Source organism: Entelurus aequoreus, linkage group LG02 (assembly GCF_033978785.1).
Source record: "Entelurus aequoreus isolate RoL-2023_Sb linkage group LG02, RoL_Eaeq_v1.1, whole genome shotgun sequence".
NCBI classification, from domain to species: domain Eukaryota; kingdom Metazoa; phylum Chordata; class Actinopteri; order Syngnathiformes; family Syngnathidae; genus Entelurus; species Entelurus aequoreus.
Window position 1 is genome coordinate 50,405,605 of NC_084732.1, and position 16,024 is coordinate 50,421,628.

General features: G+C 42.6%; 1 protein-coding gene across 2 annotated transcripts in view; it reads right to left on the reverse strand.

Moving 5' to 3' along the window:
• Positions 1-1,618: 1,618 nt before the first annotated feature.
• ctr9 (CTR9 homolog, Paf1/RNA polymerase II complex component) overlaps positions 1,619-16,024 on the reverse strand; it is a 29,564-nt gene continuing 15,158 nt past the window's right edge. For both annotated transcript variants that reach the window (XM_062028636.1, XM_062028627.1), the window contains 14 exons: positions 7,658-7,841; positions 7,491-7,579; positions 7,224-7,409; positions 6,626-6,713; positions 6,403-6,551; positions 6,222-6,338; positions 5,990-6,135; positions 5,318-5,389; positions 3,888-4,023; positions 3,670-3,819; positions 3,403-3,551; positions 3,226-3,319; positions 2,261-2,373; positions 1,619-2,195 (listed from right to left, as the gene is read on the reverse strand). In XM_062028636.1, the coding sequence (XP_061884620.1) occupies positions 1,790-2,195; positions 2,261-2,373; positions 3,226-3,319; positions 3,403-3,551; positions 3,670-3,819; positions 3,888-4,023; positions 5,318-5,389; positions 5,990-6,135; positions 6,222-6,338; positions 6,403-6,551; positions 6,626-6,713; positions 7,224-7,409; positions 7,491-7,579; positions 7,658-7,841 (2,079 nt within the window). In that variant the 3' untranslated portion in view covers positions 1,619-1,789. The remainder of the gene's footprint in view (positions 2,196-2,260; positions 2,374-3,225; positions 3,320-3,402; positions 3,552-3,669; positions 3,820-3,887; positions 4,024-5,317; positions 5,390-5,989; positions 6,136-6,221; positions 6,339-6,402; positions 6,552-6,625; positions 6,714-7,223; positions 7,410-7,490; positions 7,580-7,657; positions 7,842-16,024) is intronic.

Sequence of the window (16,024 nt, forward strand, 5' to 3'; positions counted from 1 at the left end):
CTATACTTGAAGTGTTATCATATTGAGACAGCCAAAGCTTAGGTTCCAGTTTGCCATATCATCAGGTTTTTAAAGTGGTCTTTTTAATCTTCGTGCATGTGGTCGCCTGCGCTTTCTTTAGGGTGTCGCTGTAACGTAAACAAGGGTTGAGTGTGCATCTGCAGATCAACTTTAAATAAAGTTCATTTCATGGTCATTGATAGTCTGGGGTTTTACTTAAATGTTTTAAGTGTAAGATGTATTTGGCTTTTAATATGGGTTGTCGGAAGACAGAACCAAAATGAATTCAGAAAATCAGTTTGAGGGCAATTTAAAGAACGTCAATGTAAGTAATGAAGCATTTTGTCCTGTGCAGGCAGTAACCCTTTCACTTTATTTCCTTGAAGATGGCAAAGTCCAGATTTTGATTGACAACTAAATCCTTTTCTCCAAGATTTAGTATTTTTGCTCAAGTGGTGCTAAAGAATTATCACAAACAGCTCTCCACACGATTAATGCCTATAGCTAAAACTGCATTATCATCTGGCCACTTTGTCAGACTTAAAACGTTATCCCTTATTTCAATCGCAACAACCAAAAATACCACATCTGTACTATACATCTATTTTAACAAGGTCAATACAAAATGACCTGTGTCCGAAAGGGAAGAAAAAAACACTTATGTCCTGGCCATTGCTCAGATATAACAATCTAAATTTTTATCAGAAGCAGAATACATGACAATATTTAGTAGACAAAAGTATATAATTACGCTTATAAATATTGAAAAACAATTTCATCAAATATTTATATGAACACATTATTCTTGAGAAATTACTTTCTCATTTCAACTGAATGATGTTACTACTTTACCCCACAAACTGACATACACATTTACTTTTGAGTCAGCACATGGCTGTCCTGGATTCAATTTACCGCTCAAATGATTTTTTCAAACAGGCTTTGAACATTTTTAAAATTTGGTGGATTATTTCTTGCTTTGTTATTTACATAGTTTTGAATTTCACTGGATCCATACATTTCATTAGTTGGGACTACATAAAAAGTGCATTTGTGTTCCCGATAGCCAATATTGTGTATAATTCATTGCTCTTGAGGACGAGCCCTTCCATCCATCTATTTTCTACTGCTTGTCCCGTTGGGGGTCGCAGGGGGTGCTGGAGCCTATCTCTGCTGCATTTGGGCAGAAGGTGGGGTACATCCTGGACAAGTACCAGCTCATCGCAGGGCCAACACAGATAAGACAACATTCACACTCAAGGGACCATTTAGTGTTGCCAATCAACCTATCCCCAGGTGCATGTCTTTGGAGGTGGGAGGAAGCCCACGCAGTCACAGGGAGAACATGCAAACTCCACACAGAAAGATTTCGAACCCAGGACCTTCGTATTGTGAGGCACAGGCACGAACCCCTGCTGCCCGTAACGTGCCCTTGTATGTGTTTATTATAACATTGACACAAAGTTCATACTAGATTGTTTACATTTGTAAATTTTATCACAGATTTTAAGTATAAAGACAAAAGTTCTCAAGCTTTTGTTTTTCAGTGAAGTGTCACATTTCAAAGTGGGAAATAATAGTAATGTTGCGCACACACAAAATAACGAGCACAAAGTAATTTAATAGATGCTGACTTTAAAATTAACTTTCCCCCCTGACATGACAATTGTTCTGACAAAACTAGTTTGAAAAATAACATTTATAGAAATAAAGAGGATAATAAAGTAAAAAAAAAAGTACACTAGTTTTGAGATAAAGTGTGGACTAAAGTGAGAAAATTTGGTGGGGTTTAATCACTGTCATCGTCATTGTTGGACGCCTCAGGTCCTGATCCGTTGTCAGAGCGACGAGGAGAGCCCTCATTGTCCGATCCAGGCTCCGATTCCCGCTCCGACACGGCAACGGGTGATGCGGGCCGGGACTCGTCTGACGCGGACCTCTTGCTCTCATTGTCAGACTGCTCCGAGTCGGACTGCTGCTGCGCCCTCCTCTTTGTCACTGGACGGTCGCTGCCGGAGTCGTCGTCGTTGCCGGAACCTGCCGAGCGCTGAGGGCTGGCTGCCGAGCGCTGAGGGCTGGCTGCCTCGCTGGCGGAACGGTTCCTCCCGCCGTCTGAGTCGCTGTCGGATGCGATGCGCTTCCTGTGGTTGCCGCCATCGTCGTCGTCAGAACCGGAACCGCTGTCTCTTTGGTTTCTGAGGAAGTAGACTTGTCAGAAGCTCCTCCCACTCGTATGTACGTGACTTCCAACGCGGCTTACCTGTCCTCCGCTATTTTTAGGCCATCCTCATCGGAGGAAGACTCGGAGGACGAGATGATCGCCTTTGACTTGATCTTTCCTTTGAGAGAAGGTGGAGGACGCTCAAGCTGGGCCTAAAAAAGACAAAGACGTACGAGACGTTCATTAAATGGAGGATTTCATCAGCATTTTCATACCTCAGACAATTCTAGAAGATGATGTTGCCAGGTGGGAAATGACTCATTATCCTACCAGAGGCTTCAAAGTCTCATATTTTGAGGAAAAGTATTGAGGGAACAGTACAAAACCATGTGTACATTTTAAATGTTGGACAAAGGACAGCGCCCTCACCTGGCTGTAATGAGACATGTGACATAATACACAACATCATACATGATGCTTCCTGTTTGTGCTTGCTAACAACCACGCACTGAACATTAAGGGACATTTGTAATTATTGATCGTACAAAGGGTGAAATGATCTTACAAATATGATAGTTATGAAAAAATGATGACTTTTGTACATCTGGCAAAACTGGACCTCAAAAGTCCTATCAAATGGCACCTTAAAAAAATCTTGTTTTTCTTTTGTGACTTTCAAGTACTATTCCTATCATTAACCAATAATTTAAAAAAATAGTAATATTTAGAGGAACTTACAACATTTTAACCTTCACAATGAATGGAGCTCGCTAAAATAAATAATTTTGGTGCATAGGGACTATTAATATTATCCTTTAATATTGCAATCAATAGTGATTGTTTTGATGAATTAATTGTGCTCTAACGTGACAGTAAGAGGATTGTAGGTGCAGCGCAGTGGAGGAGGGGTTAGTACTGCTGCATCGCAGCTAAAAGGTCCCAAACTTGTAACATTTCACTTTTTGTATGTAATTTGTAAGATTAATTCCTATTCAGCTTCATTGCCAAAGTGCTGATGAGATCAGCTTGCACACTTTCCACTCTACTTTGAACAAAAAAAATACCTTTTCAATCTTCTTGCGCTCTTTGATTTTGCGCTGCTTCTTGGGTTGAGCTCCTCCTTCCTCGTCATCACTGTCCCTGTCGTCTCTCGGAGCTCTGCGACACCACAACCGCAAACTCAGCATCGCTCGTCTTCATGGACCCTTGGAAGACTCTTGCCAGATGATGGTAACACTCACCTCCTCTTCTTCTTGCGCGACTTCTTCTCTCCGTCCTCGTTCTCGTCCTGCTCGCTGCCGCTGTCCACCTTCCTCCTCCTCTTCTTGACGGGCAGGTCCTCGTCGGAGTCGTCGTTGACAAACTCGTCCATGTCGCCTCCTTTCTTACGCTGAGAGGCCACGGAGGACAAGTGTTGTCAACCAGAGTGTGTGTGTGTGTGTGTGTGTGTGTGTGTGTGTGTGTGTGTGTGTGTGTGTGTGTGTGTGTGTGTGTGTGCTGCCACTCACACGTCCACCACCTCCTCCCTTCTTCTTCTCCTTGGATGCCTCCTTGGAGCCCTCGGCGAAGGTGAGCAGGTTCTTGGTCTTCTCCACAAACAAAGCTCTTTGTTCCAGCAGCTTCTTCTGTTCTTCAGCCTCTCTGTTCCTTCTGTCCTCCTGAAGCGTTCCAAAGAGGGCATAGGTCAACATGGCCTCCATTGCTATCATGGCCAACAGTCACGCACCTGCTCTTTTAGCATCTGTTGGCGCAGAAGGTCCCTCTCTTGTTCTTGTTTGGCACGCAGTTCCTTGTCCTCCTCGTCCTGCTTCCTGGCCCTCGCTACGTGGTACTGCGCCTGACTCAGCAGATCTGAGCACTGCCTGAAGGTTTCACAAGGCACACAATGCAACACATGGAAAATTAAATACGACACTGCACTAATTGACTATTAGAATATACCTGTGTGCAATATGGACACCTTCACTCTTATACAGTGTAGCCCAACTTAAGAGCGTTTTGAGATAAGAGCTTTAAGTTGCAAGCAAACATTTGAGTGACAAGCTTCCCGCCATGATTTGTTGTAACAAATGTCACAGTGGACCACGCCCAAAACACCTGGTCATACTTGCTACTATTAGCTTATAGCTAGAGATGGACATAACTTAGTTTTTCAACCATGGAAATTAGGAAGAAAGTGAGTGTGAATGCTATTTATTGAATTAAAGAAATAAATCATCAAAATTATGGCTGAATGTGTCACCAACTTGGCGATGCGATTCTGCACCATACTGAAGCAGAATGAGTCCAACGCCAGCCAAGAATGTTACAATAATATCTAAACAGCAGACATTTATCCATGTAAATATGGACAAGCTGCTGATGGTGTGTTTAACGAAGACGCAGCTGGAAGGAGATACCGTAGAAGTGCACTCTCCAATGCATTGTTATAACATTATTTTATAAAAACTACTGTAGTCGTCATACTACATTCCATTGTAGTTCTTATACAATATTTCTTAACTAAATGTTTTTTTAAGTCATGTTACATGTTAATATGGTGCTGTTTTGGGGGGGTCAAGCACCAATTAAATTACATAGGAAATTATTTGAGATACAAGTGTTTTGAGTTAAGAGCTGTGTCACAGAGTTGAAGTACAATTTTTCTGTATTAACAGAACCACCAGCTGCCTTAAGTTGTGTATATTAGTGTCTGTACTCTATTTATGTTGTATTATATTCTTAACTGTTTGATTGCCCTCCCTTTTCTGTTGCTGCTACAGGGATGAATAAAGTTTTCTGAATCTGAATATACATTTATAGTACAGTACTATATGAAGTGGTTTACTGAACAAGTCGACATAGAAAATGCAGATGGGCACATTGTATCAAAACGGCAAAGTTACTGCACAATCTATTGATATGTAATAAGAATTTTGCCTTCACAAAGATAAATAAGGACAGCTTTGATTGACACTGTGAGAAAGGTATTCCTCCAAGAAAATAGTAATGGTGTACTGTATTTGTACAAGTTACACAACACGTTTACACTTTCAATTCAACATGCGCGCATAAGAGTAGTAAGAAGCAGAGCTCATTTCATTTAATTGTTTACCTACTGTCTTTAAATGCTTTCTGAAGGGGGAGAGAAAGAAGAGAGAGTGTGTAATAACAAACCTGGCTTCAGAAGCAGCGTGTGCAAGATCAAATCTCATCTTGTCTCCAGCTTTGCTCAAGTAACTAAAATACCTAAAAGTAGACAACACAGTGATAGTGATAGTTAGTGTGTGGCACAGAGGATCCATACACTTAAGACTTACGATATCCTTTCCCCCCATCTACTGACTGCTTTCACCCTCTTTACCGCCTCACGAGTGAACCTATACAATAACGTGGCACATACTCGACATATTTTGAATCATTTAAGGCATTCAAGCTGATTTTTCATCGCAGCCTAGCTTCGCTAGCTCTGAAAACATTACCACTCCGACATAAGGGCAAGTATGGCTTTGTGTAACAATTGCACAATTCTCTTAGAGAGGTTCTCCATGCTAGAGGCAAGTGTCCACATGTTAGAACAAAATAATAAGATATATTTTGACAGTGTGGACACACTAGTTAGCGCAGGCTGCACTAGGCCTACTGTGTGGCCGAGTTAGCGGTTTTAAATGGAAATCTAAAAAAAATACCACTTTGGCTAGAAAAACAGCAAAAATTTGTTAAATAGCAGACATCTCGGATGCCTGATTTTTTATTCCATTTTGTAAAAATTATTAGTAATGAATAAATAAGTTGAAGTCTTCAAGTAAAGCGGAGTTCATTATGTTAGGAAGAAATACTGAATGCTACCTGTGAGCCAGTTCCAGCTCTTTGACGGCACTCAGCACAGCCTTCAGGTTGCTCTTCTCATCTTTCAGCACTACAGTGGCAAGCCGCTGAAGCACCAGGGCCACGTTGAACATGAGCACAGTGTCGCTGGGAGCTACGTGGCGTGCCTGATTACAAGCACAAACACACAAAAGAAAAACAAGTTTAAATCTTCCCTGTTAAGAGGCACATATTGAGTAATAAAATGATTAACCTTGAGCAGCATCTGCTTGCACTCCTGAAGTTTCCCACATTTGAAGAGAGCTCGTGCCAAGTAGAGCAGGACCTCTGTGTTCTGGTGTTTGTAAAACTTCTTCAAGCAGTTCTCATACTGCATGGGAGAAATGCGCTCATAAGAAATGTACGGACACGTTTGTTAAAGAAGGGTGTCTTACCATCTGCACAGCACTGATGTACTGCTTCTGCTCCACGTAGATGTGAGCCAGGTTCAACCACACGTCGCTGATGTCTGCTGTGGCTTCCCTCACCTGGGCAAACACGTCCCGGGCTTCTCTGAAGTAACCCTTATGGGCCAGGACGGCACCTGGGAACAGAGCATTCCTCCTTAATCGAATTTCCACAACCATGATGTTTTATCATTGAGAAAAGAAGCCACACCAATGCCGTTCGCAGCGTAAAGGTTCTTGGAGTCATTCCGTAGGACTTGTTTGTATATGGCCAAGGCACGATCCTGGTGTCTCTTTTCCTGTGAAGAAGGGAAAGAGACACATTCTTATACACACAGCTAGGCTAACACTTAGCTGACCAGACCTCCAACTAGGACAAACAATGCTATGCACCTCCTACAATATGTGAAATCCCTATTCTTTTAATGCCAATCCCACAGTATGTTTTCATATTTTCTTTAAAAAAATAGTTTTTGATCATGTCTTTGTGTTGTGTGCATGGGTATTTTCTTCTTCTACTTTTACGAGTGTAAAACACTTTGTGTTGTAACTTGCCTGTGCTTGAAAAGCACAATGTAAATAAAGTTTTATTGCATGTTTCTATTGCAATCTATCAGTAACAGAGTGAAAACATGATGATAAAAAAAGATAAATTTGGTCTTTTTGACATTTGGTCGTAATTCTTTTTTAAACTAAATTGTTGTTGTGAAAAAGACGTATCGTCTTCTAACCAGGGTTTGTTTAGTTTGTAAGCAAACATCAATTAAATAAACTAATGAGGCAAAGTTCAGGTATTTTTGTGTTTGCACCTTCTCTCTGTCTCTAGTGGGCTGATGAAGGGTCTGCAGCCACACGTTGCCCAAAGCCAACATGGAGTAGGTGTCGTTCTGAGTGGACGGCTGCTTCAGAATACGCTCAAACTTCTTTTGTCCCGGTCCCCACTCCTGTTTGGCCAAATGAAGGTTCCCTATGAGGGACCAGGCGTCTGGGTGATCCTGCAACGAACAACAACAGAAAGTGCTGAAGTAAAAAGAGTCAAAGAGGCAAAAATATGTTGTCCGTCTTGACAAAGATACCTGATTAATCTGCAGGGCCTCTTTGAACCAGTCAGAAGCTTCGTAGAAATTGCCTTTGTCACGTGCCATTGCACCCAGACGCAAATAGCCTATGAAGCCAAAAACAATGATTGGCATGCAAACAATTTTCAGCTGCATGGTGGACAGTTACTGGTTGACATGCTTACAGTCCACATAGTTAGGATGCTCTCTTAGGATGTTCTTGTAGAGCTTCTCTGCTTCATGGAATTCACACATGGCCTCATACAGACGGGCCAGGTTGTAAGACGTGGTAACAGAAATGGCGTTGTAGTAGTGCTCGTCGTGTTCGCCCTCAGCTTTTGCCCGATCCAGAGATGCTAAGAAGTATTTCTGGAGGAGAAAAAACAAGGGCAGGACCATGAAATCCATGTTTTCATAACTAGAATTACAGAGGGAATACATGGTACAGAAACAACAACAAACAAGCTATAAATAGATGTACTGTATTTCCTTAGAAGTAGAATTAGCTCTAATGCTGTGCCTCAAGTAATCAATCGATTGAGCGAATAATTTCTTTACCTCATATGAATGCCTTATTTTCCCCACTAGATGGCTGTACTATGACATCAGATATAAATGTCAATACAATACAATACAACACACACACAAATATAAACAAATACATACAGTATATGCAAATATATACAAATATACATGTACATACATATATACACACATATATATATATAAACATACATATACATATATACATACATATACATATATACATACATATATACACATACATACAGTATATATACATATACATATATACACATATACAGTACAGGCCAAAAGTTTGGACACACCTTCTTTTCAATGCGTTTTCTTTATTTTCATGACCATTTACATTGTAGATTGTCACTGAAGGCATAACAATTATGTATAAACACATGTGGAGTTGTGTACTTAACAAAAAAAGGTGAAATAACTGAAAACATGTTTTATATTCTAGTTTCTTCAAAATAGCCACACTTTGATCTGATTACTTCTTTGCACACTCTTGACATTCTCTCGATGAGCTTCAAAAGGTAGTCACCTGAAATGGTTTTCACTTCACTGGTGTCATAGTTTTGATGCCTTCAATGACAATCTACAAGGTAAAAAGTCTTGAAAAAAGAAAAAAAACGCATTGAAATGAGAAGGTGTGTCCAAACTTCTGGCCTGTACTGTACTGTGTATATATATATATATATATATATATATATATATATATATATATATATATATATATTAGGGATGTCTTATCATGGTTATCATTATCGCGGTATTTTTAAATGTGCTCAAAATTGTATTTAAAAAAACAAACACATTCAAAATTATTTTCTTTGTAAAACAAACATTATTGTAGATAAAAACACTGTTTCATTTTCCTGAGGGAACTCTCCTGAAGGAATCAATAAAGTACTATCTATCTATCTATCTATCTATCATGGACCTCAAGTAGAAATTGAATGTGTATATAAAAGCAACAAAAACATTATAAACAAAGTAATATGGCAAAAATATATATAAATAAATAAAATAAATGTGAAAATTGTGCAAGATAGCACTTTATGAATATAAGAGATACAAAAATAAAAACTAATGTAAGAATTTTGAAAGATGGCACCCGATGGCCATAAGACATAACTGCACTTTATGTCCATATAGATAAAAATAGTGTTCATGTATGAGATCTAGTTTTATACATAAGACTGCATTACTATGGCCAAAATAATAATTAGGATAATTTTTATCGATATTGAAATCACGATTATTGATTACCCTTTGATCATCATGGCGCCGATCACGGCTGCCTCGTGCGCTCTGTTTTGTTTGTTTTTGTGCGTAAATTGTGTTTCCGCGTGCTCTTACACCCGCGAAGAGCTACTGAACATCAGATCCATCACCCCTACGGACTATTACCGGTCATCTTAGCGTCAGCTGCGGATTTGGTCCATTTTTTGATCAAAAGAGGGAAACCGCACCGAAGAGGAAAGCGAGCGGGCACCCTTGTCCGTCTCCGCAGACGGGGATTACGCACGCCCTTACCTGCCATCTTTCTCTCCAACGTCCGCTCACTTGACAAAAAGATGGAAGAGCTAGCGTTGCTGATGAGAAGAAACAAGGACTTTTCTTCATCTTGTGTTTTGTGCTTCACGGAGACGTGGCTGAGCGCGAGTGTCCCGGACAGCGCGGTTCAACTGGAGGGCTTTCATCTTCTCCGCGCGGACCGAGACGCGGGGCTCTCCGGAAAAACAAGAGGCGGAGGAGTCTGCTTCTTCATCAACAACAGCTGGTGTACGGACGTGACGGTGATATCCCAACACTGCTCTCCTGCTCTGGAATATCTTTTCATTCACTGTAAGCCTTTTTACTCACCGCGTGAGATTGTTTCATTCATACTGGTGGCTGTCCATATACCGCCAAGCGCGGACGTGCATGACGCTCAGCGCACGCTTGCAGGCCAGATCTTACATGTGGAACGGTCTTTTCCGGACTCTCTTGTTATCGTACTTGGTGACTTTAACAAGGGAAATTTGAGCCAGGAATTACCCAAGTATAGGCAGTTTATTAAATGCCCGACCAGAAAGGAGAACACTTTGGATCACTGTTACACTACAACAAGCAAGGCATACCATGCAGTCCCGCGCGCTGCTCTCGGACTATCAGATCACGTGATGGTGCACTTAATCCCTTCATACAGACAGAGACTGAAACTGGCTAAACCTGTTATGAGGACTATTATGTGTTTCACCGCTGAGGCTGTGGAGGAGCTGCGCGCATGTTTGGAGACGACAGACTGGGAGGCAATTGGAGCGGCCACGGACAATCTGGACGAGTATACGGACACTGTGACCTCATACATTCAGTTCAATGAGGCGCGCATCATTCCAACGTGCACCAGGTTGTTATAACAACGACAAGCCCTGGTTCACACCCAAACTCCGATAGCTGCACAAGAAGAAGGAGGCTGCGTGGAGAAGCGGGGACCGGAGTACCTACAGAGAAGCGAAGTACCACTTCAACAGGGAAGTGGAGAAAGCTAAATCTGTGTACTCTAACCGTCTACAGGAACAGTTCCGCTCCAATGACTCTGCGGCCGTTTGGAGATAAATGATAAATGGGTTATACTTTTATAGCGTTTTTCTACCTTCAAGGTACTCAAAGCGCTTTGACAGTATTTCCACATTCACCCATTCACACACACATTCACATACACATTCACACACTGATGGCGGGAGCTGCCATGCAAGGCGCTAACCAGCAGCCATCAGGAGCAAGGGTGAAGTGTCTTGCCCAAGGACACAACGGACGTGACTAGGATGATAGAAGGTGGGGATTGAACCCCAGTAACCAGCAACCCTCCGATTGCTGGCACGGCCACCCTACCAACTTCGCCACGCCGCCCCTGGAGAGGACTAAGGGCCCTTACGAACTATAAGCCCAAAGCCCCCCAGGCCCTGAATGACCGGACTCTCGCTCAGGGCCTCAACATACATTACTGTCGTCATGAACGGCCTTCAGCTCATCAAAGCTCTGCTCCCCCCACCATCACCCTCCCCACCAACGCCAGCACTTCATTAAAGGATTTAAAGGACTCCAAGAACATCACAGGACTTTAAAGGCCCTCTCCATCCGAAAGGAGGATGTATGCCGGCAGTTCTTGAAGCTGAATACACGGAAGGCCCCCGGGCCAGATGGTGTCTCCCCCTCCACTCTCAGACACTGCGCGGATCAGCTGGCTCCTGTCTTCACTGACATTTTTAACACCTTTCTGGAGCAAAGCCGCGTGCCGTCCTGCTTTAAGACCTCCACCATTGTCCATGTCCCCAAGAAAGCACAGATCACAGGACTTAATGACTACAGGCCGGTTGCGCTGACGTCTGTGGTCATTAAGTCCTTTGAGCGCAGGTCCTGCCCCACCTCAAGGACATCACCGCCCCCCTCCTGGACCCACTGCAGTTCGCCTACAGGAGCCAACAGATCTGTGGATGATGCAGTGAACCTGGCCCTCCACTTCATCCTGGAGCATCTGGACTCCCCAGGAACCTACGCTAGGTTCCTGTTTGTGGACTGCTACGAGACAAGCTCTACCAGCTCAGCGTGCCCGACTCCCTCTGCAGTTGGATCAATGACTTCCTGACAGACCGAAGACAGCACGTGCGGCTGGGGAAGATTGTCTCGGACAGTCGAACCACGAACACTGGTACTCCTCAGGGCTGTGTACTTTCCCCCTGGCTCTTCTCCCTGTATACAAACTGCTGCACCTCCAGTCACCAGTCCGTAAAGCTGCTCAAGTTTGCGGATGACATCACCTCATCGGTCTCATCTCGGATGGCGATGAGTCCGCATACAGGAGAGGTGGACAGGCTGGCGTCCTGGTGCAGCCTCAACAACCTGGAGCTGAACGCCCAGAAAACAGTGGAGATGATCATGGACTTCAGGAAAGTCACAGCCCCACCATCCCCCCTCACCCTGATTGACTCTCCCACCCCAGTCTCCATTGTGGACTCCTTCCGTTTCTTGGGCACCACCACCACCCAAGACCTCAAGTGGGAGCCGACCATCAGCTCCTTCATCAAGAAGGCCCAGCAGAGGATGTACTTCCTGCGGCAGCCGAGGAAACTTAAGGTGCCGACCGAGATACTGGTGCAGTTTTACTCAGCCATCATCGAGTCCATCCTCACCTCCTCCATCACCGTGTGGTTCCCCGGCGCCACAGTCCAGGATAAGCATCGACTGCAGCGCATCGTACGTGCTGCTGAGAAGGTGATTGGCTGCAAGCTCCCATCCCTCCAGGACCTGTTCTCCTCCAGGACCAGGAGGCGTGTGGGTCGGATCACAGCTGACTCTTGTCACCCTGGACACAAACTATTCTCCCCTCTCCCCTCAGGCAGGAGACTACAGTCCATCCAGACCCACACCTCCCGCCACCTGAACAGTTTTTTCCCCTCGGCCATCAGGCACATGAACAATAACAAGATCTGATAGCTCAGTTACAGCTCTTTTTATTACCAAATACTGTATGTGTTATATGTGTTTTATGTTGAACGATTGCACCAAGAAAAATTCCTAGTTTTTGAACCCGTTCTCAAACAATGGCAATAAAAACTATTCTGATTCTGATTACCAGTATGTTAGGTAAAACTGAGTTGGGGTGTGGTGCGAACGTGACGCCGTCATGTAATTTGTAATGTCTAATGGCTATAGATACACGTTATCCATATATTTAAAGACACATTTTTTTTTGTTCAATAATAGTATCAACGTGTCATTTTTTCTCATTACATGACGCCTTTATTTCTATTTTTACATATTGATGGAGGGAGATATTTATTTTAAGTTATATACATTTATGTGTAGATGCTGTATCAGGACAAATCCATTAAGAGTTTTAGCAGAAATAGGTCGTATAGGAATTAAGCCCGGTCACAGGCAATTACAATGTCTGTTAGTCCGGGTGAGGAGTCAGTTAAGCTAGAACTAGCCAGCGCCAGGCTGGATAATCCATGTACGCATAGCAATTCTCTTAGAATAATACACAATTCACATAATGTTTTTTCTGTTGTGTCTGTGTCAGAGGTGGACATGCATTCTACTGAGGTGGCAAATTATGATATGTCCAGTCTATTGCAGCACCAAGCAAACAATCGGAAAATTCCCGTCATATCAATTCCTAGATATGGTCGAAACTATTTAAAGTGCACTACGCATAATAAACGCAACATTGTTAATATTGCCACTACGGATAATCTTAACAAAAACTCGTCAAAACAGCCCAATACCTATAATATGGGCTTTTTAAACATAAGATCATTGTCTCATAAGGCGTTATTGGTTAATGAGGTCATTAGAGACAACAATCTTAACGTCATTGGTCTTAGCGAAACCTGGCTCAAACCGGACGAATTTTTTGCGCTCAATGAGGCATCTCCTCCTAACTATACGAATGCGCATGTTGCCCGCCCTCTTAAAAGGGGAGGGGGTGTCGCACTAATATACAATGAAAATTTCAACCTTACCCCTAACCTAAATAATAAATATAAATCGTTTGAGGTGCTTACTATGAGGTCTGTCACACCGCTACCTCTCGACCTGGCTGTTATTTACCCTGGGCCCTATTCGGACTTTATCAGTGAATTCTCAGAGTTCGTTGCTGATCTAGTGACGCACGCCGACAATATAATCATAATGGGGGACTTTAATATCCATATGAATACCCCATCGGACCCTCAGTGCGTGGCGCTCCAAACCATAATTGATAGCTGTGGTCTTACACAAATAATACATGAACCCACGCATCGCAACGGTAATACAATAGATCTAGTGCTTGTCAGGGGTGTCACCACCTCCAAAGTTATGATACTTCCATATACTAAAGTAATGTCCGATCATTACCTTATAAAATTTGAAGTTTTGACTCTTTGTCAACAAGCTAATAATAATAATAACTGCTATAGCGGCCGCAACATTAATGCTGCCACAACGATGACTCTTGCTGACCTACTGCCTTCGGTAATGGCACCATTCCCAAATTATGTCGGCTCTATTGATAACCTCACTAACAACTTTGACGATGCCTTGCGCGAAATTATTGATAGTATAGCACCGCTAAAGCAAAAAAGGGCCCCTAAAAGGCGCACCCCATGGTTTACAGAAGAAATTAGAGCTCATAAATTATCATGTAGAAAACTGGAACGCAAATGGCGCGCGACTAAACTTGAGGTTTTCCATCAAGCATGGAGTGATAGTTTAATAACTTATAAACGCATGCTTACCTTAGCTAAAGCTAAATACTACTCAAATCTCATCCGCCTCAACAAAAACGATCCTAAATTTCTGTTTAGTACAGTAGCATCGCTAACCCAACAAGGGACTCCTCCCAGTAGCTCCACCCACTCGGCAGATGATTTTATGAATTTCTTTAATAAGAAAATTGAACTCATTAGAAAGGAGATTAAAGACAACGCATCCCAGCTACAACTGGGTTCTATTAACACAAATACGACTGTATATACGACGGACACTGCCCTCCAAAATAGTCTCTCTATTTTTGATGAAATAACATTAGAGGAATTATTACAGCGTGTAAGTGGGATAAAACAAACAACATGTTTACTTGACCCACTTCCTGGGAAACTTACCAAGGAACTGTTTGTATTATTAGGTCCATCAGTGTTAAATATTATAAACTTATCACTTTCCTCCGGCACTGTTCCCCTAGCATTCAAAAAAGCGGTTATTCATCCTCTGCTCAAAAGACCTAACCTCGATCCTGACCTCATGGTAAACTACCGACCGGTCTCCCACCTTCCGTTTATTTCCAAAATTCTCGAAAAAATTGTTGCACAGCAGCTAAATGAACACTTAGTGACTAACAATCTCTGTGAACCTTTTCAATCCGGTTTCAGGGCAAATCACTCTACGGAGACAGCCCTCGCAAAAATGACTAATGATCTATTGCTAACGATGGATTCTGATGCTTCATCTATGTTGCTGCTTCTTGATCTTAGCGCCGCTTTCGATACCGTCGATCATAATATTTTATTAGAGCGTATCAAAACACGTATTGGTATGTCAGACTTAGCCTTGTCTTGGTTTAACTCTTATCTTACTGACAGGATGCAGTGCGTCTCCCATAACAATGTGACCTCGGACTATGTCAAGGTAACGTGCGGAGTTCCCCAGGGTTCGGTTCTTGGCCCTGCACTCTTTAGTATTTACATGCTGCCGCTGGGTGACATCATACGCAAGTACGGTGTTAGCTTTCACTGTTATGCTGATGACACTCAACTCTACATGCCCCTAAAGCTGACCAACACGCCGGACTGTAGTCAGCTGGAGGCGTGTCTTAATGAAATTAAGCAATGGATGTCCGCTAACTTTTTGCAACTCAACGCTAAGAAAACGGAAATGCTGATTATCGGTCCTGCTAGACACCAACATCTATTTAATAATACCACCTTAACATTTGACAACCAAACAATTAAACAAGGAGACTCGGTAAAGAATCTGGGTATTATCTTCGACCCAACTCTCTCGTTTGAGGCACACATTAAGAGTGTTACTAAAACGGCCTTCTTTCATCTCCGTAATATCGCTAAAATTCGTTCCATCTTGTCCACTAGCGACGCTGAGATCATTATTCATGCGTTCGTTACGTCTCGTCTCGATTACTGTAACGTATTATTTTCGGGCCTCCCTATGTCTAGCATTAAAAGATTACAGTTGGTACAAAATGCGGCTGCAAGGCTTTTGACAAAAACAAGAAAGTTTGATCATATTACGCCTATACTGGCTCACTTGCACTGGCTTCCTGTGCACTTAAGATGCGACTTTAAGGTTTTACTACTTACGTATAAAATATTACACGGTTTAGCTCCAGCCTATCTCGCCGATTGTATTGTACCATATGTCCCGACAAGAAATCTGCGTTCAAAGAACTCCGGCTTATTAGTGATTCCCAGAGCCAAAAAAAAGTCTGCGGGCTATAGAGCGTTTTCTATTCGGGCTCCAGTACTCTGGAA